General features: G+C 40.9%; 2 protein-coding genes and 1 long non-coding RNA gene across 4 annotated transcripts in view; 2 read left to right on the top strand and 1 right to left on the bottom strand.

Annotated features, from left to right (window-relative positions):
- Positions 1 to 616: 616 nt before the first annotated feature.
- On the top strand, positions 617 to 2,077 carry npb (neuropeptide B; the record flags this gene model as incomplete). Its single annotated transcript, XM_084071204.1, has 2 exons — positions 617 to 886; positions 1,949 to 2,077. The coding sequence occupies 2 exons, from the start codon at positions 617 to 619 to the stop codon at positions 2,075 to 2,077; spliced, it is 399 nt and encodes a 132-aa protein (XP_083927330.1).
- Positions 2,078 to 2,833: 756 nt separating this feature from the next.
- Positions 2,834 to 3,924, top strand: LOC311058901. Its single transcript, XR_014602094.1, has 2 exons — positions 2,834 to 3,095; positions 3,456 to 3,924. It is a non-coding gene; the product is annotated as an uncharacterized lncRNA (long non-coding RNA).
- The window catches only part of gnav1 (guanine nucleotide binding protein (G protein) alpha v1), a 45,063-nt gene continuing 23,551 nt past the window's right edge, over positions 3,093 to 24,604 (bottom strand). Inside the window, exons 5-9 of one of the 2 annotated variants that reach the window (XM_084076414.1) lie at positions 22,882 to 23,010; positions 13,435 to 13,564; positions 13,139 to 13,210; positions 6,319 to 6,406; positions 3,093 to 5,184 (exon numbers count right to left, since the gene is read on the bottom strand). In XM_084076414.1, coding sequence (XP_083932540.1) covers positions 4,994 to 5,184; positions 6,319 to 6,406; positions 13,139 to 13,210; positions 13,435 to 13,564; positions 22,882 to 23,010 — 610 coding nt within the window. In that variant the 3' untranslated portion in view covers positions 3,093 to 4,993. The remainder of the gene's footprint in view (positions 5,185 to 6,318; positions 6,407 to 13,138; positions 13,211 to 13,434; positions 13,565 to 22,881; positions 23,011 to 24,604) is intronic. The other variant, XM_084076415.1, reaches the window with a different exon arrangement.

Here is a 24,604-nt window from a genome sequence, read left to right on the forward strand (position 1 = left end):
TCCACCAGGGGTGGAAGAAGAAGGCCTACTCAGATATTTTACTTAAGTAAAAGTAACAATACCACAATATAAAAAGACTCTGTTTCAAGTAAAAGGCCTGTGTTCAAAATGTTACTTGAGTAAAAGTAGTCTACAAAAGAAAAATAACAGCTCACAACGCGTCATGATGCATTGTGAGCTTGTAGATGGGCTATTTTCAAATATCCTATGTATAAAATAGGGCTAAAGTGGTTAATGTATGTTTTATAATATAATAATTTATATCTGCAAAGTAATAGTAACTAAAGTTTTTAAATAATTGTAGTGGAGTAAAAAGTACAACATTTGCCTCTGAGATGTAGTGGAGTAAAGTACAAGAATTGCAAATTGGAAATACTCCAGTAAAGTAAAAACAATACCTCAAAATTGATCTTACGTAGGCTACAGTACTTGAGTAAATGTACTACTTAGTTACTTTACACCACTGTCATCCACCCATCTCTCGATCGATTTGACGAACGTCGTTGGTCACGATATCGTGCGTCTAGCCTATATAAGCCAGAGCCAGGGAAGTCACATAACGAAAAGCCTCGCACTCCCTTCCGCTGCGTAAAAAGGCTCCAAAACAGTGCGCGTCATGGAGAGGTCTGTGCGCTTTGCCATGGTGTGCGTCGGCATCTCACTGCTCGTCTCGGTCCAGCCCATTGAAGCGTGGTACAAACAGGCCACCGGCCCCACCTACTACTCGGTGGGTCGAGCCTCTGGTCTGCTCTCCGGCATCAGGAGGTCGCCGTACGTCCGAAGGTCCGAATCCGAAGAAACGACTAGTTTCGACAGTGGAGAGACAACAGCCGGCAACACTGTGCTTCCCGAGGGCAGCAAGCAAATCTCTATCCTTAAAAACATGGTGAGTGCTATTTGAAATTATGGATAAATAACATAGACAATGAAACAACTGGCATTTATTTATTTAAGTGTTTTCTTCCTTTCCTTTTCTACCCCGTTTCCTGTGTTTATGACTTATACATTTTATTGCAGTTATTTGCAAGGCACTTATAAATAAATACGACTGTGTTGTGTTGCAGTCATATTATAGGCTATTATGTTCTCAAAAGAGGGAACTTGGAGGCTTAAGTTCCTGGCACAAAGGAACCCCATCCAAAGGCGCTGTCCATTCAGCACCTGCACGATTAACGAATCAAAACTCTTTGTGTAGGCTAAAGAATGATTACAAATTGACATGGAAATGATCTACGGGATATAACATTCTATCTTATTTGTGTCTGTTTACGATTATACATTTTAATGCAGAGACTTTGCAAGGCAGTAAAAAATACGGCTACATTGCAGTGCAGTCATATTATACAGAAATGTGCGCGCTTCATGTGCTCTCAAGATAGTGGACTTAAAGTTCCTGACACAAAGTCCACCCAGAGGCGCTGTCCATTCAGCACCACGATTAACGAATTGAAACTCTTGGCATGGGCTGCGAAAATAGCAGATCGACAAGCTCACAAAGCCTTGTGAGCTTTTAGATCGGCTATTTTTTTTTCTTTTTTTCTCTTTCTTATATTATTTGACAATTTGGCCAATGTTTGATCAGTATAGTTTGTTGATGACTTTTGATGCAGTAATGGTCTTTTTTATTTTTTTAAAAAGTATTAAAAAGGTCTTAAAAGTCCTTAAATTGTCACTTAAATTGTGGCGACCCCCCTGGGGGTCCCGACCCACAGGTTCAGAAGCACTGGGCTAGAAAACAAAGATTACAAATTGACATGGAAATAATCTACTATGGGCTATAACATTATACCTACTTATGTTCTTAGGGCATATACACGTTTATAGTTCTAAACTAGCTATGTTTGATCTAAAATAAACAAAAACATGTAGGTCTATTTATTAAAACTAAGAAATAGGCTATACTGTGGAACACTTTCAGAAGCCCTGAACTGGTTTTGTCTTTACACAGGCGATATGCTTGAAGGACATCTCTCCGAACCTGAAGAGCTGCGAGCTGCTCCGGGACGGCACGGGGACCTTCCAGTGCCAGGCGGACGTCTTCCTGACCCTGGACTCCCTGGACTGCTTGTCCACATGATCAACCACACACAGCACCCTCTCTCTCCAGCATCATTCACACTCCGTAGTTGCAACGGTGTTGCCTGTCATAATTGTTGTGAAGTAAAAGTATATGCCTCTGAGATGTAGCGGAGTAGAAAACAATTGAAATACTACAGTAAAGTAAAAGTACCACAACATTGTATTTAAGTAGCCTACAGTACTTGAGTAAATGTAGGCTACTTGTAGAGAGATACGTTATATATAGGCACGCGGCACCGACATGCGATGGAAGTCCAGTATTGAACGGAGTAAGGATTTGGAAGAGGAGTGACTAACGATGAACTGTGGCAGACTTTGAATGTTATCTTGTTACAAAAAAATACTTTTTGCTTTGGCTCCGTAATAAACCGAAGTGTGAGAGACGTTTATTGTTATTCTTTTCAAATAATTTCCGTATCCATATTTCCACCTACCACTTGTACCACCGTTGGCAAATGTATAGATCTATATGTATGTAATGTTGACTGCAGAGTGGATCTTTACCAGAGGTATGGGCTACTTTTATTTTATCTATTAAAAAAATAACAAGTACAGTTACTCTTGTGTAGTCCAATTTTCTGTATTCTGAGACTGTTCCTGCATAATCCATTGAAAATGGAAACCTGAATGATAAAACAATATGCCCAGCCAGGCACATTTCCAGATTTTCTTTGTCTACCTACAGAATATCATCACATTGTCTACTTTTAAAATCATTTCAAAGATGGCTAAAAACTGTAGGTTAACATGTCTCTTTATTACATATTTTGGTACAACAGAGAATATAAAGTTTAAGCACAGTACATATGTCAAAGTTACATAATTATATGAAATGTAATTTAAATATAAGAAAGTTAATTCCAAGGCACTTAGGATTTATTTCCCCTCCAGTTTCTCTAGAGGAAGACTTATTTTTGTTTTCACTTTAAATATTTGTAATGTTGCCACACCACTCATCACTGGAAAGACAGACCCAGAGATAGATTCAATTGACTATCCAGTAGCCTAGAGCAGTGGTTCTCAACCTGTGGATTGGGACCCCCGGGTCCCCACATGATTTTGGGGGGGTCCCCAGATGACAGTGAAGTAACAATTTAAGGACTGTTAAGACCTTTTTAACACCTAAAAAAAAGAAAGAAAGAAAAGAAAAATACCATATTGCATCAAAAGTAATCAAAACACTATAAAACCTGGTCAAACATTGGCCAAATTGTTAAATAATATATATTTATCTGTGGAACCGAGTCAAACCAAATTGAATGCCTCAACTACTATATTCCAAGTGCTTATCAGGGTGGGGGGTCCCCAATTCAAATATGATTATTTTGGGGGGGTCACAGGCTGGAAAGGTTGAGAACCACTGGCCTAGAGGGGAGTCTTCATTCTTCAGCTGTAGTAATGCCATTCAATTCCCTAAGATTAAGCACCCTGCCACCCTCCCTTTGGCGGACAATATTTGTAAATGGTGTGTATGTCGATACAGAAACAAAGATGACTGTAGAGTTAGGCCACTGAAGAGTACAGTTAAGCTTCATTTCTACCTTGTTGTAGAAAAGTGTTGCTTGCCAAAAATCTGTTATGTGATACCATTGTCTGACGAACTATGAATTAGGCTTATAAGCTTTAGTTCGAGACAAGAAAAGAGAAGCGGAATAAAGTTTGGAGAGTGAGTCACAAACTTAAGGATTGCTTAGGTTGGCTGGCAAGGGAGAGTAAAAACTAACCGGAGAGTGTTCACGTCCACATTGGGGGGGACAGATAGATTGTTCTCTGTCACACACCACGCACGCACGCACGCACGCACGCACACGCACACGCACACACACACACACACACACACACACACAATGAAATAACACTGCTCGAAATTAAACGTGATGTCAGGGTTCATACTCATGACATTTGCATAGTACGGTACAAAAACATAAATAACCAATATAGAAATGTGATTTCACACACAAAACAGTCACTTTTACAAAGGGTCAGGACCATGGCTAAAGATTAGCCAAAATTGTCTTTCTTTCTAGTAATGTTATGATGCATACAGCAACACTTAAGGATGAACTGCATCCGCTGACAGAACAGAACTGTGGACAAAACTAAACACTTCTGGTGCTAGATTTCACACAGAGAGATACAGTGTGAAAACCGTCTTCAAAAAGTGAAGATAAAAGGACCATTGAGTTCATTGTTTTGGTCACTTGCACTTTATGTGCTTCTGCACTTTAAAATAATAATTATTAACATTTTCATTTTCACACAAGCAAGGAGCTTCCAGTCATTATCTGGGCGCTAAGGCCTGATTTATACTTAGTTGCGCACCGGTGTTGTGCACCTAAAATAGCAGATCTACAAGCTCACAACGCGCCACAGCGCAACACACTGTGAGCTTGCAGATTGGCTATTTTAGACACACGACACAATGCGCAACCAGGTGTAAATCAGGCATAATAGACAGAATTCCTTTGTATGAGTGTGGGATAAGTTACATGTCTGAATGAAATGACCAGTGTCCTGCCTTTGAAGTCTGCTGCAACAGTTACTACTGTACTTAATATATTTCTATGAACCTGTAGGACTGTAGGCCTGAAAGAAACAGGCCACGCTTAGTGACTCATCAAAGCAGGGGGCCATAAGTGTGTAGAAAGAACGCCTTGCAACAGAAGGACCCGCACTCAAGTCCCATCACGCGCTTGCGCTGCTGAAGTGTCCATGTTCAAACACTGAATCCCTGACCAGGATCCAAACAGCAGCGGTCTTCAGCAGATCCTCTGCTTGGACCTTCACACTAAAAGGTGGATAGCAAAATATATATACATTTCCCTACTAGTCTTCAATACAGTAGCAACAAACCAGGCACTGGCTAATGGAGCAGGAGAGACGGGGTGAAGATAACATCCACTCTTCATAGAAGTCATAGAAGTGACACGGCCTCCAGGTTCTCTTTGATGATGGTGTCCATCACAACCTGAAAGACGATCTGTATGTTGGAGGTGTCTGTTGCTGTGGTGAAGTGGTGGTAGATGAGCTTGTTCGGGATGGTGTTGAGCGAGACGAAGGTGGCTGCTATGAATCGAGCCGCCGTGTCCACGTCACAGTCAGCACCTGGTAAAGTATGGTAGATAAACCTGGTGCACGTTTCTGCTCCCCCTCCCTTCACTCTCAAAACCCTCCCAAACGCCACGCCCTTTCTGTTCATCAAAGAAGACTAAAATGGCTATGATATAATCATATCTAGGAGGTCAGGGAAGGTGAAATGGATGCTGGCTCTGCTTGCTGACCCCAATCTCAGTTTGTTGTTTTTCTTTTCTTTTTTTGCATTTATATTGACATTTGTATGAGACGTTGAGAGCAAGCACTGAGACCAAACCAAGGAAATAACCCAGTTGAGTGTGGGTATGTGTGAGAGTGCAAGTCATGACTTGTTTGTTATCATTATATGTAACTAGAACAGTAACGGGCACCGGCCAACTCGGGAATGATGCAAGTTGCAATGTTTTATTTATGCACACATTTGTAGAATTCTGTTTCTGTCTGTATTCTTTTTGTTCCCATATATTTGCCAAATCAAGGTTAGGTTGGGGTTGGCATAGCAATCAATCGGCTCTGTGTGAATGTGTGGAGAAGTGCAGTGTGAAGTGTGAGGAGTGCACACTGACTGTGAAAAGTAGACAGTAATCAAATGGCAGGTGTGAGGAATTTGCTGAATCAAGCTTAGGCTGGGGTTGCCATGGCAATCAATTGGCTCATGGCACAGCCAGAGCCTGGAAATTGGACAGGTGTGGGGGAATTTGCCAAATCAAGCTTAGGCTGGGGTTGCCATGGCAATCAAGAGGCTCATTTTCTGGCCCGCCTATCCGACCAAATCCACAGTGGGCACATAACTCCCTCTGGTTGTGTGGCGAATTTGAAGGCGGTCGGTGGAACGGTTCTCGAGATACGTGGATTACAGACGTAACTACATACATACAACGTATGCATGTACAGAGATTTGGTGTATTTATTGTAAGATAATATTGAGTGTGTCTGTGTGTGTGTGTGTGAGCGTGCTCCAGGGTACATGTTAGCAACAATGGTTGTTCATTCTGATATATTTGGAACTAGGTTACTTTTGTAAATAATCAATAATCCAAATTACACTGCACCTTATGGCACAATATTTGACTGTGAATTAACATTTGAGCCTCACAGTTCTGACTGTATTTGCATATGTATTTGTATTTGACCATTTAGTCTCACCTTTAAATTGAGGAAGGTATAACCGTAGATGTCGGCCAGAGTGTAAAATCTTCTCTTGAAAAAGGTCAATCTTGTTCATGAATAAAATCTGCAATAAACAAAAATAGCCAAAGGTGGGTCAGTGATAAAAATAAATAAATAAACATATAATTACATTTATTTCCTGAATTGAATGCGTATTTCAAGAATGCAGTGTTGCAGTGTAATAAAACAAAAACATCAAACTGATAAATCTATGGAAAATAAATAACTGTCGCAATGTTATTTTACAGATATTTAGATTGTTAAGAAAAGGTTGTTCATCAGGACAAGCATGTTTGTCCTAATGAAGGTCTAACAACTGAAACGTCAAATGAATAAAGAGCATCTTTTTTGCAAGTTCCAGACAGTGTGCAGGACTCTTTTCTTTGATTTGATATCAAAGATCCCTTTCTGAACAGATATTTAGATACAATGGGAATCAATAGTTGTGTTGATGCTGGCATAAGATGGTGATGTTGGGCCTATTATCCAGCTCCACACATCAGTGGACAATCAATCATCCCCCATCCCCAGCAACAGCAGTCAACCTGCACGGCTTCATACATCTCTCAAACTTACGTCTTCTGTTCTTATTTCATTTCACTTCATCTGAATTTAATTCATTTCAGTTCAATGTGCCCTACTAGCATGAAAAATGAGAACAAAGTTGCTAAAGTACCTATGAAACTTTGTATCAGAGTATGCAGTAAATAGACAGTGAAGGACACGGATTTTAGCATTGCATATAGTTTTTTATATTGTATAATTGTTGGTATACAATTTCATTTTTACTGTGTAGCTATGTTGAATATTTGTGTTGCTTTTTTGGGGGTTTGTTTTCTTTATTTTTCAGATTACTTTTCTAATTGTATAGTTTTGCTTGTTTTGAAAATAGGTGAGATTAACTTTATAAATCCTACAGGAGTTTTCAACCTCACCTGCACAATATGCTTCTATTATGTTGTTGTTGGCTATGTTGTTTTGTTGCTATTGTTTATACATTTTTAGTATTGTATTTAACTTTATAGCCACCTTACACTGATCCCCTATCCTGCAGCGCGTATCAGTATGCAATGTTCTTCTCTCTCACTCTCTCTGTCCGTCTCCCTCTGAACTCAAACCTTTGTCTTTGATGCGACCACTGTTACCGGCCAATTAAAATTGTGACAGGTCTGTCTTTCAGCTTCTATTTGATCACAATATAGACCCCCAAAAATAATGAGGGAGGACAGAGACGGAGTAGATTTCATTGAAGAGAATACTGAATGTAGGATCGACTAAGTGTGTAATTACTACTAACCAGCCACAGTGAAGAGTTAATTGAGGTGGAAGTTACAATCTCCTCCCACATAAAAAGAGAGCATCGTTAAACACTTGTTTAATGAGCCTGGTAGCCATATAATACCAATGCCCACACACAACCATGGACGCAAACATGCCTCATGCTTTTTCCCTCTCTCACACACATTTCACCAGGTTCTTTTTTGTGAAAAAAGAAAAAGAAAAAAATGAATGACTCATGATGGAATTGACAAACCATAGTCAATGTTTGCACTTTTACTGAATTTATGCTTTGCTTCCAAACTTTTGGTAATGTGGTGAAGCATAAGTTTCTATCCTTGCACATTGACTAGTCTTTGTTTTGGTCAATACACTTCATACACTTCGAGAAGTGCATGTTTTAAATACTGCCTTCAGTCTACATAAAATGTATGCACAGCTGATACAGGTACAATCTCCCCCAACACACACACACACACACACACACACACACACACCACACACCACACACACACACACACACACACACACACACACACACACACACACACACGGTTTAATTAAGCAATATTACACGAGAGGGTGTGCTTTACCGTCATTATTGGCACGACAGTGATGCGGTCAGGAACGAGGCGCCAGCCGAGTTCCGCCAGCATCACTGAAGTGCCAATAATGACGGTAAAGCACACCCTCGAGTGTAATATTGCGATTATACAACAGTTACCAACAAAACACATCCAAATGTATTCATATTGTGGGGCAATTAATAATAAAAATGTTTCGCTATTGTCCGTTTCCCTGTAAAGAGAAGAGTTTTTGACTGAGAGACATTAAATAGTCCCTGTTAGTCCAAGCGTTTCGGGCCATATTTTGATGGAATCGTGCACTTTACGATACAAGCATGAAATTTGGCACACAGTTAGAGCATGCCATAAGGAACATTTTTGGCTATAGGGCCATCGCAGATTTGTCCTGTGGTAACCATGGCAGCCATTTTCCAAAATGGCCTCCATCTGCTGTTATTTTACCAATAACTCAGGTGCTAGACCACCTAGGATCTTGATTCTGGTGACTAATCCTACATTTTCAGAATACAGTGGTACTATTTAGAATTGTCTTGTGGTAACCATGGCAGCCATCTTTCAAAATGGCCACCACCTGCTGTCATTTTACCAATGACTCAGGTGCTAGACCACCTAGGATCTTGATTCTGGTGACTAATCCTACATTTTCAAGGATGAGGAATACAGTGGTACTATTCACAACATGCTAGTAACTACCTAACTAACTACAGTACATGAGGAGGCTGATACTCGTGTCATATTACACCTAGAAGATGCTGTGAAGAAAGGGTATAGCAAGGTGACAATACGCACAGTAGACACGGATGTGCTAGTCCTGGCAGTAACGTCAGCCCAACGCCTCCACTTGACTGAGCTGTGGGTTGCTTTTGGAACTGGGAAAAGTTTCCGTAACTTAGCAGCTCATGAGATGGCAAGGGCATTAGGCCCAGATCGATGCTTAGCCTTACCCATGTTCGATGCCTTTACTGGATGTGACACAGTGTCATCTTTTGGAGGCAGAGGCAAGAAGACGGCATGGGAGACCTGGAAAACCTATGGTGACGTCACACGTGCCTTCAGTTCCTTAGCTGCCATCCCAGACAAAATAGATGACTGGATGGAGCCTCTGGAGTGTTTTGTGGTATTGCTCTATGACCGCACTAGCGGCCAGGCATCAGTGATTCAGGCACGGAAGCAGCTATTCACCCAGAAGGGCAGAACAATTGATGGACTCCCCCCAACACGAGCTGCACTGATTCAACATACAAAGAGGGCAGCCTACCAAGCTGGCCATTGTTGGGGACAGGCGATGGTTGCAGCCCCTGAACTCCCATCCCCAGGTGAATGGGGGTGGAAGAGGAAGGAGACAGGTGAATACAAATAATTTAATCCACTTCTTTACACTTGTAAACCTGTGATCTGACAATAAAGCTGATTCTAATTTTGACAGGAGGATGGGAAGTGCAGTGGCCTTTCGGGAACTCCTCCGCTGTGGTTGCAAAAAGGGATGCAGTGGACAATGCAGATGTGTTAAGGCAGCACTTCAGTGTACTGCCCTTTGCTACTGTGGTGGACTGTGCAACTAACATTGTGTAGATTATCTGGCTTTATTGAATAGACCCCTTAACAGACGACGTCACACTGATAAGAACCAGTCTGCGCGGAACCAGTATGCGCGCAATGAAACCCATTCTATCAGGTCTCGCTAGGACGCGCCTCACTAGCCAACACACAAGAGGGGGTTGGGGTGTGCTGAAATCAGCGCACCCCAAAACAACAGGTTGAGAATTGATTGCGTGAAACAATCACCTGTGCGTCCAGTCTCAATGTTGGTAAACAAATAATTGTTCTATATGCCATTAGGCTATGACTCATGAGTACTCTGCCTTTGTTGTGTCTTATAGTCCATTGAAAATAATTATGCAATACTACTACTAATAAAAGAAACAGTGAAGTACTGCATTCTTGACTCTCACGTGTCAGTTTGAAAACATCTACTGTACTACATCATTACATATTTTGATGGGTTTATTATTATTTAATTAACTGAATGCCAGATATATGCAGTTAGGTAGTAGAATGTTGTAAATAGTACCGCTGTATTCCTCATCCTTGAAAATGTAGGATTAGTCACCAGAATCAAGATCCTAGGTGGTCTAGCACCTGAGTTATTGGTAAAATAACAGCAGATGGAGGACATTTGGGAAAATGGCTGCCATGGTTACCACAGGACAAATCTGCGATGGCCCTATAGCCAAAAATGTTCCTTATGGCATGCTCTAACTGTGTGCCAAATTTCATGCTTGTATCGTAAAGTGCACGATTCTGGCCCGAAACGCCTGGACTATGTAGCAGTGCTTTGAGTTTGAGGCACCGTCTCATCAACACAGCTGAGCTATCAATGCTTGCGCAGTGGAATGAATTCCAGTAGGCTATATGCTCCGTCGTACGACCATGTCACGCGGCCAAAATAACTGATCTACAAGCTGACAACGCGTCGCGATGGCGACGCGTTGTGAACTTGTAGATCGGCTATTTTGGCCGCGTGACACGGTCGTACGACGGAGCATATAGCCTACTGGACTGTTAACGAAATGGGAGTCATTTTACTTTACACAGGAGGATATTTATAACCTTCTAACCATTGATCAACCGTAAATCCACCAAATTAACAACATAGTCCATTTTGCATAGCTGTTTGTTCTCCGGTGGCAAAGCAAAGCAAAGCAAAGTTTGTTGTTTACCCAGGGTGTCGGACTAAGCACGAAGCTTGTTTCCAGCCGGACCCTGCATGGAAGCCTTGCTCAAGGGCTATTCAGCGGTGATTCATGATTGATGTGATGAATTGGGGAATCGAACTAGGGACCTTCCGGTATCAAGGCCGCCCCTCTAACCACTAGGCCACCGCTGCCACAACCACCGCTGCCACAACCACTGGCGGCGGTGGGTCAGGCTACTGTCTGTTTGTTTTCCTACCTTGGGACAGAGTGACTTCACAGCACAGCTGTGCCATATAATGGTCTAATCAGGTGCGGACTGGACTGCACTGCGGAGTGATTTATTAATGTGATTAGGCCCGTGCTATGATGCTGGTTTGAAGCACGGCTAGAAAGCTATTTCAACCAATCAGATTGCTTGGTCGGAACTACCTGTTGTATAATCATGAATGACAGAGGATTCCCAGACAAAAGGTTACATCAATGCACCCTGCTTGTGTGCATGTTGTGCACACGTACAAACTGAATGTTTGATGATTAAATGTCCTTGAGCTTCATGGGATTACAGTCACATACTGAGGAGGTGTTTGTTCAGCCTCTTCTTAAAGGCATGAATACTACTTGATGTAATGTCTCCAACAACCGCAGGGGGAAGGCTGTTCCATGTTGTTATGGCAGAGTGGAGAAAGCTATTTCCAGGGCGTGGCTTGGTAGTACCCTCCAGGTGATACGACCTGGGATGTGAGCTTGGGGTAGCAGTGCTTTGAGATGGGAGTGTGCATCTTATAAAGAACAGTTGTTCGACGATGACTCAGCTTAGTGATGGCATACTGCTGTAGGGCAAGGTCCTCATCCACCCCAATGATTTTTAAAGCCTTTTTTTGGATGATGTCTAGCTGCCTGAGAGTGGTCTGAGAGGCATTCATCCAGGCAGGAGTACTCCATAATACGAATGTATGAAGAATGAGAATAATAATGGGCCGAAAATCGATCCCTGACCCTGAGGTACAGATGCGTTGATGGGACGTGGTAATGAAGACTGACCAGAAAGCACAATTTGATGGATCTTCCTTGAAGGTAGTTCCGTAGCCAGACATGTAATCTTCCAGTTACGCCCTTTGAAGAGAGCTTTGCACAAAGGCCATTGTGCCAGACCTGGTCGAATGCGACCTTAATGTCCAGTGCGACAGTGTACGACAGTGTACACGTTGTTCCACGTCTGGGACAAAACTGTAAGGAGGTCGGCACAACCAATCTCCCCCCACTAACTAGTTAAGCCACCAGACCCCCCTGATTGCTTTTTTAACAATTTGACAAACTATACAGGTGTGACAGCGATGATATATGGAAACAAAGGACCAGAGCACACACATTGAGGGCTACACACGCTCACTCACTCACTCACACAATATTTTCAAATTATATTCCTCTGTGAACGATGAAACTCATAAAACATTCATGAACTGTAATATCCAGGCAGTATATCAAGGAATACATCATCTACCATCTACTTATGATGTTCTTATCTCTGCATTTCTGCCATTCTGTCATATCTGTCTTCAGCATTTTAAGTTAATTTACACTTTGTCTTTTGTTTGACATACTGACACACTGAGAACCGTAAAGACAAGCTGAAATGATAAATGTGTTTTTCACAGTTTTAGAGCATATCCGTGGTCATACTGGAGATATAATTAACAATAGATGCCAAAACAAATGAAAAAATAAATCAAAAGAAAATGTCAACAAAAGTCCAAAACATAATACGACTTCATGCACCTGTGTGATTTCTATGCTATGTTCCTCCACACGCAGCTGATGGAAACACTACAGGGCTGCTACTCTGTTCTGAATCTAATTAAAGATTATGGCCGGACAGCGTATTACAAACATTCTTGTTTTAAACGATACACAAATACAAATATGTATCTGAAAACATTTGAGGTAAGAAATTGGCAATGTGGTAACAAATGTGATTCGGCACTGCCTCTCTCTCTGCCTTTGTGATGCGTGAGTGCCGACACAAGGCAGTTTAGATCCCATAGCTTGAGGGGTCAGCTGAGACTGTGATTGGCTGAGATACAACCACTCTCTGTTTTACTAGGATATATCACAATTAAGTAAAAGAAAAAAGAAGCCATTGCAGCTTTACTGCATGCTCAGGATGATGAGGTATGTCTGAAGAAATCTGAAGAAGACCCTTTGGTCGAAACGTTTATTTTTAAGCAGATGGCTTACCATGGAGGTACTCCTGAAGAAGACATTATTGCATATGGAGGAGAAGAGCTTTAGACTCTCCTGCAGACGATTCTACAAAGGAAAGGCAATGACATCATCATTATCATCATCATCATCATCATCATCCAGCTTCAGAAATGTGGAACACGCCGCAAGAGTTCAAAGTGGTGAGAGAGCATTCTACCGTCTTTAAAGTCAGGTCCAGAGGCAGGCCCTCTGATTGCTGGTGGCTGCACTACTAAGCATGCTCTGATTGAAATAGAAGTGTAAAATGAGTGTATGGGATGATGCCTTACCATGGAGGGGTCTTCCATCAGGGTCATGTCATACCCGCTGAGGGAGACCACGAACAGCACTGCCCTAACGTCCTCAAAACAACCAATCCACTTCCTTCGCTCAGTCCGCTGGCCTCCAACATCGTACATCCTACAGGAGGGACATAAATATGGGCAATTCAAGTATCAATACCATATCAGTCCAAATGGGAAACGTAGTTTTAAAAAAATGAAACACAATATTGCAATACACAAAACATACAGTACAGACACGTATCACTGTACATACTGTACATTAAATGAGCAAATGGAGAGTGAAGGAAATGACTGTGGAATTAAAGGACGACTTCACCGCTTTTCAACCCATCTTCATATAATTGGTCCTCACTAATACTCATGATAAAATGGTACCATTTTTTTCTACTCGGTCTGTGTCTCAGAGGAGGGCTGTGGACAGTTCAGAGTCCCGTCTACCAGTGACATCATCAATGGGGAATCTAAGCTAATAGAGACTGCATGCTTCCTATTCCTGGAAAGTTGCAATGCAATAAAAGAAGCCATTGTTCTCGTGTTAATACAAATCTAAATAAAAAATGTGAAATCTTGTTGGGAAAAAAAAATCATGCCTAACGATGATGTCACTGGTAGACGGTTTCTGGACTGTCCACAGTCCTCCTATGAGACACAGGCCGAGTAGAAAAAAATGGTACCATTTTATCATGAGTATTAGTGAGGACCAATTATATGAAGATAGGTTGAAAAGCGGTGAAGTCGTCCTTTAACATCAAGTTCACAGTGTGTGGAACAGAGGCCAACTTCAAATTGGTTTGATTTAGCTTCTGCATGTCCAAATGGAGAAACAAAGAGTCTGAGCACAAGAGGAGGCCAGTGTGTGATCACAGACAAGTAGGAGAGAGAAAAAACAACAACAAAACACACACGCATAGATAGGAATAAAAGCAGTAAGAGATGGAACCTTTAGCTGTTTAACCCCATTTCATCTCCCCAAGGGTCTGGCAAAAATCTGTGCACATTCAAATCTCTTAACACATTGAGTGCCAGGGGTTTTTCAAAACAGGGTACCTCCAGTGCCTGGAATTTTAACCATTTTTGGACCTTTTTCAAGTAGTCACAAAACATTTTCAGTGATCACCGTCCTCACGGTGATCCCCTCATTACACACATAGAGGTCTCGTACAATCCGGGGAAAAAGATTAAAAACATTCGGTAATCCGTTCCATAGTTGCAGCCAGTTGAAAATAGTCGAAAATACATCGTAAAAACAAAAAGTACACAGGAGCCGAGATACAGGCTTTTGAAGTCATAACTCAACCATGAGGTGGATTGGAGTCTAAATCTTCGTAAAATGATATCTCCTGGTGCTGTGAAGGAAAAAAAAAAAAAAAAAAACTTTTTTTTTTCCATATTTTTCCCCAAAAACGGCCATAACCGTTTTTGGCACACCATGTTAGGATTATGAAAAACGGTCCGGACCGTTTTTGGCACTCAATGTGTTAATCTAAATGGCCTTATGTCCCCTCACTCAATTTCCTCTTGTTTCAATCTCCCCTCTTCACAACCCCTCCACTCTCACTGCTTACCCTCTGCCCAAATAAATTCACCCTCTTTAATATTGTTTGATTATCCAAATGGTTTCATTTTCATAATGGGGGGAAAGAGGGAGCCTCAATTGTTTTAGGGGAAATACAGAGGGGTCAGGCAAATTGGAGAGTTAATGGTTTGAATAAATTCAGAATCCTCGTTTAATTGTTGATTAGTAGGCTGAGGATCAAGATGATGAGTTTGCTGTGTGTGTGTGTGTGTGTGTGTGTGTGTGTGTGTGTGTGTGTGTGTGTGTGTGTGTGTGTGTGTGTGAGAGAGAAAGAGTGAGAAAGACTGTAAGGGAAATACGTTGTACGTTTAGACCACGGTTTCTCAAAATGGGTGACACCGTCATGGAACCCTAGGGTGCCGCGGAATACCAATTATAATTAGAAGTATTCCTTACGCCATTTCTCAGGGGAAAATTCACAGACACGCACACACACACAACTACTGGTAATAAAAATCTTTGATTAAAAGTCTTTCCAATACATGGTGTCAGTGGATGGCACCTAGTGATGTCTCAGACCCACATATTCAATAGGATTTTACAGCTTCCCCATTTCATCTTCCCCCGCACACGCACATGCGCTAAAATGTTGAGTGTTCATTTATCTGAGGGCTGAGGATTTGAATGACAATCAAATGAGTTGCAGCCTAATAAATGAGTTTAGTTGGCTAATATTAGGCTAACCTGCTGGCTAAGTAGATTGACTACCAGTTCCAGTAATTTAGCCTGTGGGAGCAGATACAATATAGACATGGCTTTGTTTTTTTAGGGCTGCTAGCTGTGGTTTGTGAACATCTTGTCCGTCCTTGTCCCTTTTATGCCTATATATGGAGATCCCTGATGTCATCAGTAGTAAAAAGACATTATTTAAAGTCAATAATTGCATGTTTCCAAAGTCAACTAATCATGTTAAATAATCATGTTGTCAACGTTGACCAAAATAACCATGATCTGTCATAATCGAGCAGCCGTAAGCTACAGTCTATTTATTTCTGTAACACCTCAACAAATTAATTTGCCATAGCTATTGAATCAACTCCTACATTATTTATCTATCCCTCCGACTGTTTTAAATGAATCTTGCCAACACTAAAGGCAAGACGGAAATATTAGAAGATTGAAACTATTAAGTATTACTGGCTTTAACTGGCTGCATTTGGTTAACTAATGCAGGTATAAATTCAGTATTTCAGAGGATAGTTTGTTTGTTGTATTAAAATAGAATATCAAAGGGAATATTGTATGATTTTTGAACGTTTCAAACGACAAAGAGGTTTTCACTCAAAGAGTGTGTGTGTGTGTGTGTGTGTGTGTGTCTGTGTGTGTGTGTCAGCAGGTTTGGATAGATAAAAGGGCATCTATTTTGTAGGACAAAGCACAATGCTATAAATATAAATATATTTTTTATTATTTTCAGGTTTCACTTTGAAAAGCTGCGATGCCAAACTATGTTTAAAGCTGTAGGCTCTAGCTAGATCTGTTCATGAAGAATTCAGAGTTCATAAGGTCAACCTGTATTAGGATATGGGCAGCCCAAAGCACACATTTGGGGTAAATGTAAAAAGATAGCAAAAGAAAAAATATATATATAATAACTTAAAAAGTTAAAAAATCGTAAACAATGGAGGCCGCAGGTAACCACTTAGTAACCACCTGCTGTGTGTAAACACCTACTGTGAGACACCCACATAATGTCATCTCACACAAGATGGCGAGAGAGAATCAAGGACCTTGCAGGATATTTTTTGTCAACTAAAAGACAAAGTGAAGTCATTGATTCCATTTTCTATTGTCGTTCATGAGAGCAACTACATGATCAAAATGGTAATTATCTATAAGAGCTGAGTGAACCGTCAGTAATTTGACACGCTTTTGTCTGAAAATAATACTGGACACGTAGGACTCAGTGGATTGAGAGCGGTCCAGTCTGAGGCTCGAGTTCCACACCAGCGCCATGCTTGTGATAAACGCGAGAAAAACTAAATTTACGAATTTACTACGGCTAGAATCACTGATTTTGTAAATCTATAACCTCTGCGGGTGGTTCCACAACTGAGAGAGTCTCTGATTATAAATACCTTGACATCAGGCTTGATGATAAACTCTCTATTAAATATCATGTAGATGATATAGTCTTTATAGAAATAAATATATTTTTCCTGTATCCAACAAGAAAAGAAAAGATTATTGAAGCTACTTTCCTCTCAGTCTTAGATTATGGTTACATTATTTATAGGATTGCTGCTTTAAAGCGCCTTGACACAGTGCATCATTCTGACGTTATGATGATGATTGCGCAAGTGGAGCTTACTATGAAACCCTGCTCAGGTTGTGTGTGTCTCCGTCTGTCTGTGTGCAGTATTGTGTGCGTGCACTGCCTGTGTGCAGCCGCCAGAGTGCACTACAGTGTGGCTGAAGACAATGCTCTGATGACAGTGTGGCTGAAGAAAATGCTCTGATTAAAATGCACAACAGCCTGCAACTAAATCAAACACATTTCAAAAACTACAAAGACAAAAAACATTTACAAAAAACATTTACAAAAAAAAACAAAAACACAACAAACAAACATAACAATTTAAAAAAGAAAAAAAAAAATGGGCGGCCCTGTTCTCACTAATTTAAATGTACCACCCACTTCTCTACAATTGCTCATTCCTTTCTATTCTTCTTATTGTTATTTTCGAGCTGCGTTCGCTTCCCGCGTTCGTGCGTCTTACTTGTGATATAACAAAATGTTTCAGTATAGATATAGACAAAATGTATACACCATCAGGCTCCTGATTATAATCATATTAACAGCACCATGCCCACACAGGCACACACTGTAGGCGGTAAGCCTCTGACAATGTATGTAAGGCAAATAAGACAGACAGACTTATTTGCCTGGTGCCATGTCATTATTCTGACATCCCGCTGGTCCGACTGGCCCCATTATAACTAACCCTATCCCTAACCTCACACTGGTCGGAATAATGGGATGTCGGAATTATGAGTGACGCCTCAGAAACACTGTGTTACACCTAAAATACACTGCATACATCTGAAACAAACAAGGAACTTGTAATACACTTGAATACATACAAGTGACTTATATGCAGTGAAACAAATAGTCTGACATCTCCAACCACCCATGTTGATGTGACTCTGTACACAACCTTACAGTAAGGTTCTCAGTGTTAATGTAATGCTGAGGGCGCTAAATTAAGTTATTAACACTGAGGATTTTGCTGTGCAGGGGTAGTACTAGTTATCTCAGCCAAGCCAAAAGGCAAGGATTATGTTTTCACCCCTGTCAGTGAGTCTGTGTGTCTGGGTGTGTGTCTGTGGACAGCTAATTTCGGACACTGTTCGACTGATCGGTGTGAAACTTTGCATGCACACTTCCAGTAGGCCAAGGAAGAACCTGGCCTACTGGCCTATAACTCTTAAACCATAGGTTGTATGTTTCCCCCCTGGTGTCCAATAATCATGGCGTAACTCCTCATAATAGGCCACGCACAATTCAAACTACCGTAACTAGATTTTCCAGCATTTAGTAGAACTAAATATACATTTTATATTTACATGGCTTTATGGTAAATTATGAATGGTGTGCACGTTACGCACCCAGATGAATAACTGTTCAATATTATACGGTAATAGAGACGCCTAAGAGAGATAGGTAAGGTATAGATCATTTCACACTATGTTGTTAGCTAGAATCAAAACCTACAACATCAAGTCAAGCCAACAGATGTGTGGGTCTGTTTTCACCAACAGTCCTGAAGATTTAAACTGATATGTACATCTCTCTGGTCCATTTCAAATACAACTTATGTCATATATACACGTGTGTGTGTGTGTGTGTGTGTGTGTGTGTGTGTGTGTGTGTGTGTGTGTGTGTGTGTGTGTGTGTGTGTGTGTGTGTGTACAAAATGAAAGCCATCTACTTATCAAAATCTGTTTTGCTGTTGAATTGGACTTAATCAACTCATGCTAAGCTCACCATTAACTCAAGGACACAGGATGCATCTCTAGGCTGCACGTATGCCCATGCACCCACACACCCACACCCACACGCACCTGGGGCAAGGCCCTTGTTTACCAATTACACAAAAGCAATTTATCTGCCTAATTCAAGAGGGAATAAGAGCCAATGAATAAGCAAACAAGTGAGGAGGCTGGCTAGGTTCCTTGGAGAACCATCTGGGACCTTACCGAAGACCTGACGCATCACTTGGCAATGGCTTCATTGCTAATGACACAAAGTTCCAAAACCTGTAGAAAATCCTGCACGATTTTTATTCCACAGGGATCTTAACTGTAATTTGCCAGAATGATGATGTTACCAAGAGAAGCAGGGTATGTCTGCAGAAGATAACAGAGTTACGATCAAAGCTTTGCTGTGAAATGTTTCCTGGTCTGCTGTAAACCTGTCATCTCTGTAAACCTATGTCTCTTTAGTGTGCCCTTGAACTTTGACCTATTTTACTTAAATTGAATCATCACTTTGGGATAGCATAAGATCATTCCTACCAATTTTCATGAAAATCCACCCGTTTTGTTCTCAATTTTGACCTTGATCTTAAAAGTTGTGATCTTGACCTTACGTTTTCAATGACAACGTTCATCATCCATTTGGGGCACACTATCATCTGCCCATCCATACTTGGTTTATTTTGCTAACATTGAGACCTTCACCTCTTTAACCCAAATGTTAATTATCTCTTCAGGGTAGCCTATTGATCATTCCCTCCTAGTTTCATGAAAATCCGCACACCCATTCTCAAGTTATCTTGCTAAAAAACAAACACAGCCACAAACCGTCAGGCCCGATTACCCTGCCTTGCATTTCTGCAGGCAGGATACAAAATTAAGAACTACAAGCATGTAAGAAAATAGATTTATATGATACCAATATCCACCAACTGCGGCCATTAGTTGACAAAGCACTTCTCTCTACACTGTGTTTATACGGTGAAGAGAGACCTCATGAGCTCAACCAGAGGTAACAGGACTTGCATTAATAATAAGAAAAGCAATTTAGAGATGGCACAAGGAGGGACAGAGTTATGAGAGAAGAGATCCTTTGGTAGACGTCACAGAGAGAGAGGGATCAAAGTAATCAGATTTTCAAGATAAGAAAGACACTCTAGTGGGTTGGAACGATAAATGATAAATGGTTGTTTGACATAGGCATGCTAAAACATGCACAGGCTCACACAAGCACAGATGCACACATAGGGCTGTCACGATTACGTCATTGAACATTATGAATAAAGGAAGAAATAGCCAATCTACACGTTTTGAGCTTGTAATCTGCCATTTACATTAACTTTGAATATGTTTGAAAATATATGAACATTTTTCAACATGGAAATGATTATGACGATTGAGCAAAAAAGAATTGCGGTTATCTCAAATAATTGCGATTACGGTATGTAATAATTATGAGAGGCCTATGCACACATACAGAGACATATACTACTATGCAATCAAACCAGTGGGGAAAATCATCCACGATCCTTCACTGCACTTTTATGAGCAGAAGGTTGACCTTTTGCCTTCCAATGCAACAAGCACCACAAACTCCATCCACTACAAACTCAATAAGCATTCACTGGCCTGAAGTCAACCTAGAATATAGAATCGGTTGTGACATACTATGTCTGTTGTTTCCAAATATACAAATACAATGTTTCATTCTCTTGAACTGTAATGGCTTGTACAACGTTTTTTGAAAAAGTTGAAGGAGGACCAAAGCATCTTTACATTTTCACACAAGTGAATATGCGTCAAATAATTACCCTTCAGGCTACATGAATTCACACAAAGCCATCTCTCCTATGCCTCTCCTACTTTCTTCAATAAATAATATATACAACGCAAGTCAACTGCCCAGTGCCCACTGTCCTATGGGTAATAAGATAATAACGATACGTCACTTCTGAAAAAATAAAAGCACTAATGGGCCATCAACATACATTTTTCTCTCATCTACCCTTTTGTTGTCCCTTAGTGACCTTTCTGTGTATCCGTTTTATTCATTTAACATTACCTACTTTTCCCCTGTGCGCTTTCACTCAGACTTTATATTCCATAGTCCATTCAAGTTTTCTTTATCTTTAAAGGAAACTCTATTGCACTTTAATGTACATGTGTTACATAAATACAGTTTGATTTGTTTTGACTAAAGCTGACTTTAAAACTTTGTTCTACGTGTCTGTCCGGATGGCTGTGTCACAGTCAATTTCCTAAATATCTACCGCCCTGTCATTACCATCAGTGACTTCAGGAAATCACATTAGCTTTTGAAGGAGGAGGATAACGAAGCTGTAATTATGTGACAAAGATTATAATGTCCCAGAGCTCAGATATCTGCCCTGTCACTGATAAGACTGATCAATTGATACTTATATGGACTGTGTGCGTGCGTGCGTGTGTGAGAGAGACAGCTAGTCTGTATAAAGTCAACATTCTGAATTGTGTGTGTGTGTGTGTGTGTGTGTGTGTGTGTGTGTGTGTGTGTGTGTGTGTGTGTGTGTGTGTGTGTGTGTGTGTGTGTGTGTGCATGGGCATGTGGGCATGGTCAGTAGGTGAGCGTAAAACCAGCAGATATTGAGTGAAGCTTCACATTTTAGACGTATGTTGTGGCTGTAAGGGGAGATAAGAACGTCAAAAGCTGTAGAGATGAAGGGAAGTCATTTGGTTTGGTGCCTGGCTGCCATCATGCTCTTGAGAAGCGCCGACTGCTAAATCTAAGCACGCATCATATCGTTGCCGTCGGGCAGAAACCTTGTATCTCCATATTTTAACTTTTTTATCTATATAAATAAATGAATGCCCTACTTATTGTGTCACAGTGTCACACAAAAGTTAGCTATTTTTGTAAAAATAAATAAAACACAATTAAGTGATAGTGAAAGTGGTTAAGTGTGTCTGTGGGTTTTATAAATATTGAACCAATGAAAAGTATTAACAAGAGCTTGAGACTAAATAATAACTATTAGATCCATTGGAACACAGGTTCTTTTTTCTATTTCCTGAAAAGTAACTGTTTTGGACATACAAAGTTTCCACCCAACAGCGATGATACGTATATTCACAGGTGTTTTTTCTTTTGATGATTAAATCAAATGTATGTACTGTATGGCCTCATATGAAATATTAAAGTTTTTGTTTTGTTTATTAACCAAATGAACCATAGTATTATAGAATCCCTATTCTGGGGAAAAAAAGCAGACCTACAAGCTCACAAATAAAATTGCAGATCTACAAGCTCCCAAGGCATCGCGTTCGGCGAAGAGAGTTGGAGTAGAGTGAAAAAAGGAGCAGACCTAGTATAGAGACCAAGGAAAGATGGATGGAAAATAGAAACCTTGTATCTCCATATTTCAACTTTTAATATTTGCTTGTTTTTTCGTAAATGAATGCCCTACTTTATCATACAAGTGTGTTGCGCAAAACTACTGCCGATATCATAAGTTCACTGCGCATTGCTATGTGACACAGTGAGCTTGCAGATCAGGTTTTTTAGCCATTTATAAGTTATTCAAGTGAAAGTGGTTAAGTCTTCTATCTGTGAGGTTTATAAATACTGAACCAAGCTTGTGACTAAATATATCAACTATACTGTTTCCATTGGAATACCAGTTTCTTTTTAAAGTTTTCTGAAAAGTAACAGTTTTGGACATACAAGGTTTCCACCCGACAGCGTCGAAATGTAAAAGCATGAGCCACATTCACTTCTACCAGCCAGAGCTTATACAGATTTCCTCTGGCGTTATAAAACCATGTTGATGTTTTGGCAGTGTGTAACACAAGATGGGGAGTCTCTCCGTCACAAATAAAACAGGGAGTTCAAATCGGTTTACCTGAAAATGAGGTGGCTGACTTTGAACTGGGTCTCTATGACCCCAGTGGTCCGCAGTCGCACTCGAAGAACGTCCATCTCCGTGGGTACATAATCTGGAGCGATGATACGGCCCATGCTGTCAAAAAAACTAAGGGGGAGGTGGTGTGTGTGTGCGGGGTGGGGTGGGGAGTTGAGATGATAGAAAAATAATTAATTCTAAAATAAAGAAATGAGACACATCACTAATAGGTGAAACAAAAAACACAAGGGAAAATAAAATAAATAGTTTTAAACAGAGACAAACCTGAGATGAAAACAGCAGTAAATCACATGTACACAATAAAATCTAGCCTGGGACCAGACGAATCTGCGAGTGCAAAAAAAATTTGCACTTTGCGATTTGGCACCGCTCCATAGAGAATCCATTTCCTGCTCCAGAAGACGTGGGTGACCAATCAGGGCCCAGTATTCGAATATGGGAGACTGTAATTGGTAGTTGGTTGTAGGTCTAACCAATTGCGTCGAGGGCCATTGTTTTGATCCCGCCCCTTGGGAAAAAAAACGTCCTCGTGGAAGCACCAGACTCATATCCACGCAGTGATATAGTCTGGCTACGCGAGGCGAAGTAAAATCCTCAGTGTTAATTTTACTCTGATACTGTATCACAGGTAATGAAAGTCTTTTGCACACCTGATAAAAGTTCAGTGACTGACAGATGCATTGGTGGAGCAGACACCCGCACACCGTCTTCCCTTGCTCAATAAAGAAATAACTTAACTTAATTGACTGGCCGAGCTTTGCATACGTTTGTGTCGCACATGGAACGACTTGCAGCGTTTCCGATATGCATGGCTCCAAGTAGGCGGGCACCCAAAAGGCGCCGTCCTAGTATAATTAATATAAATTGACACTGAGGACTTTACTGCGTATCTGGAGCCCAAGGGGGAGCAGCGGCTCATCTACATGTTGAATATTCATAGAAGTGGGATCACTGCGGCTTACCGTAATGACACACGGAGGCTAAGCTCTCCAACGCAAACAAATTAGCTTCTACCATATCAAGTGTAATGGGTTATAATCGTGTGTGCTCAGCTGAGACGTGATGCATTTTACACACACACACACACACACACACACACACACACACACACACACACACACACACACACACACACACACACACACACACACACACACACACACACACACTCACACACTCTAAAAGTAGTCATTCTTGATCAGCTACAGTGGCACACCCTGCCGCTTTTAGAAGCTTCAGCCTTTGCGTATATATGAGTGTGTGTATGTCGAAAGGGAGTGGCGTGTGATAGTGATGCCCAGTGGTTCTCAGTGGGGACGAGAGGACCTGTCATTGTAGATTACCCCACAGAAGAGGTCTTTTGCTAGGGTAGAGGATGAGAACAGACAGCCCCCTGGTGAGCTACAGTACAGCACCTTCTCAACTCCACAACACGCACGCATGTGGACATGCAGACCTTCCCCTCTCCTCTCTTGGCAGATATCACTGCTCAGCTTTGAGATTTATCTTAGTCTCTATTGTCTCCTTTGCAGTACACTGCAAACTCATGTTTTGGAGTGTAAAAATTGACCCTTAAGGTCCTTCTCAGCAATAACGCTTTCTCATCTCAACTCATTATGCCTTACTGACATTTTACTATCTTGTTTTTATCTTTTACCTCTCATTGACAGCATGCGTATTTTCAGCATGCACACATACAATA

This window comes from Gymnoscopelus microlampas (genome assembly GCF_963454915.1).
Source record: "Gymnoscopelus microlampas genome assembly, chromosome: 2".
In the NCBI taxonomy this organism is placed as follows: Eukaryota; Metazoa; Chordata; class Actinopteri; order Myctophiformes; family Myctophidae; genus Gymnoscopelus; species Gymnoscopelus microlampas.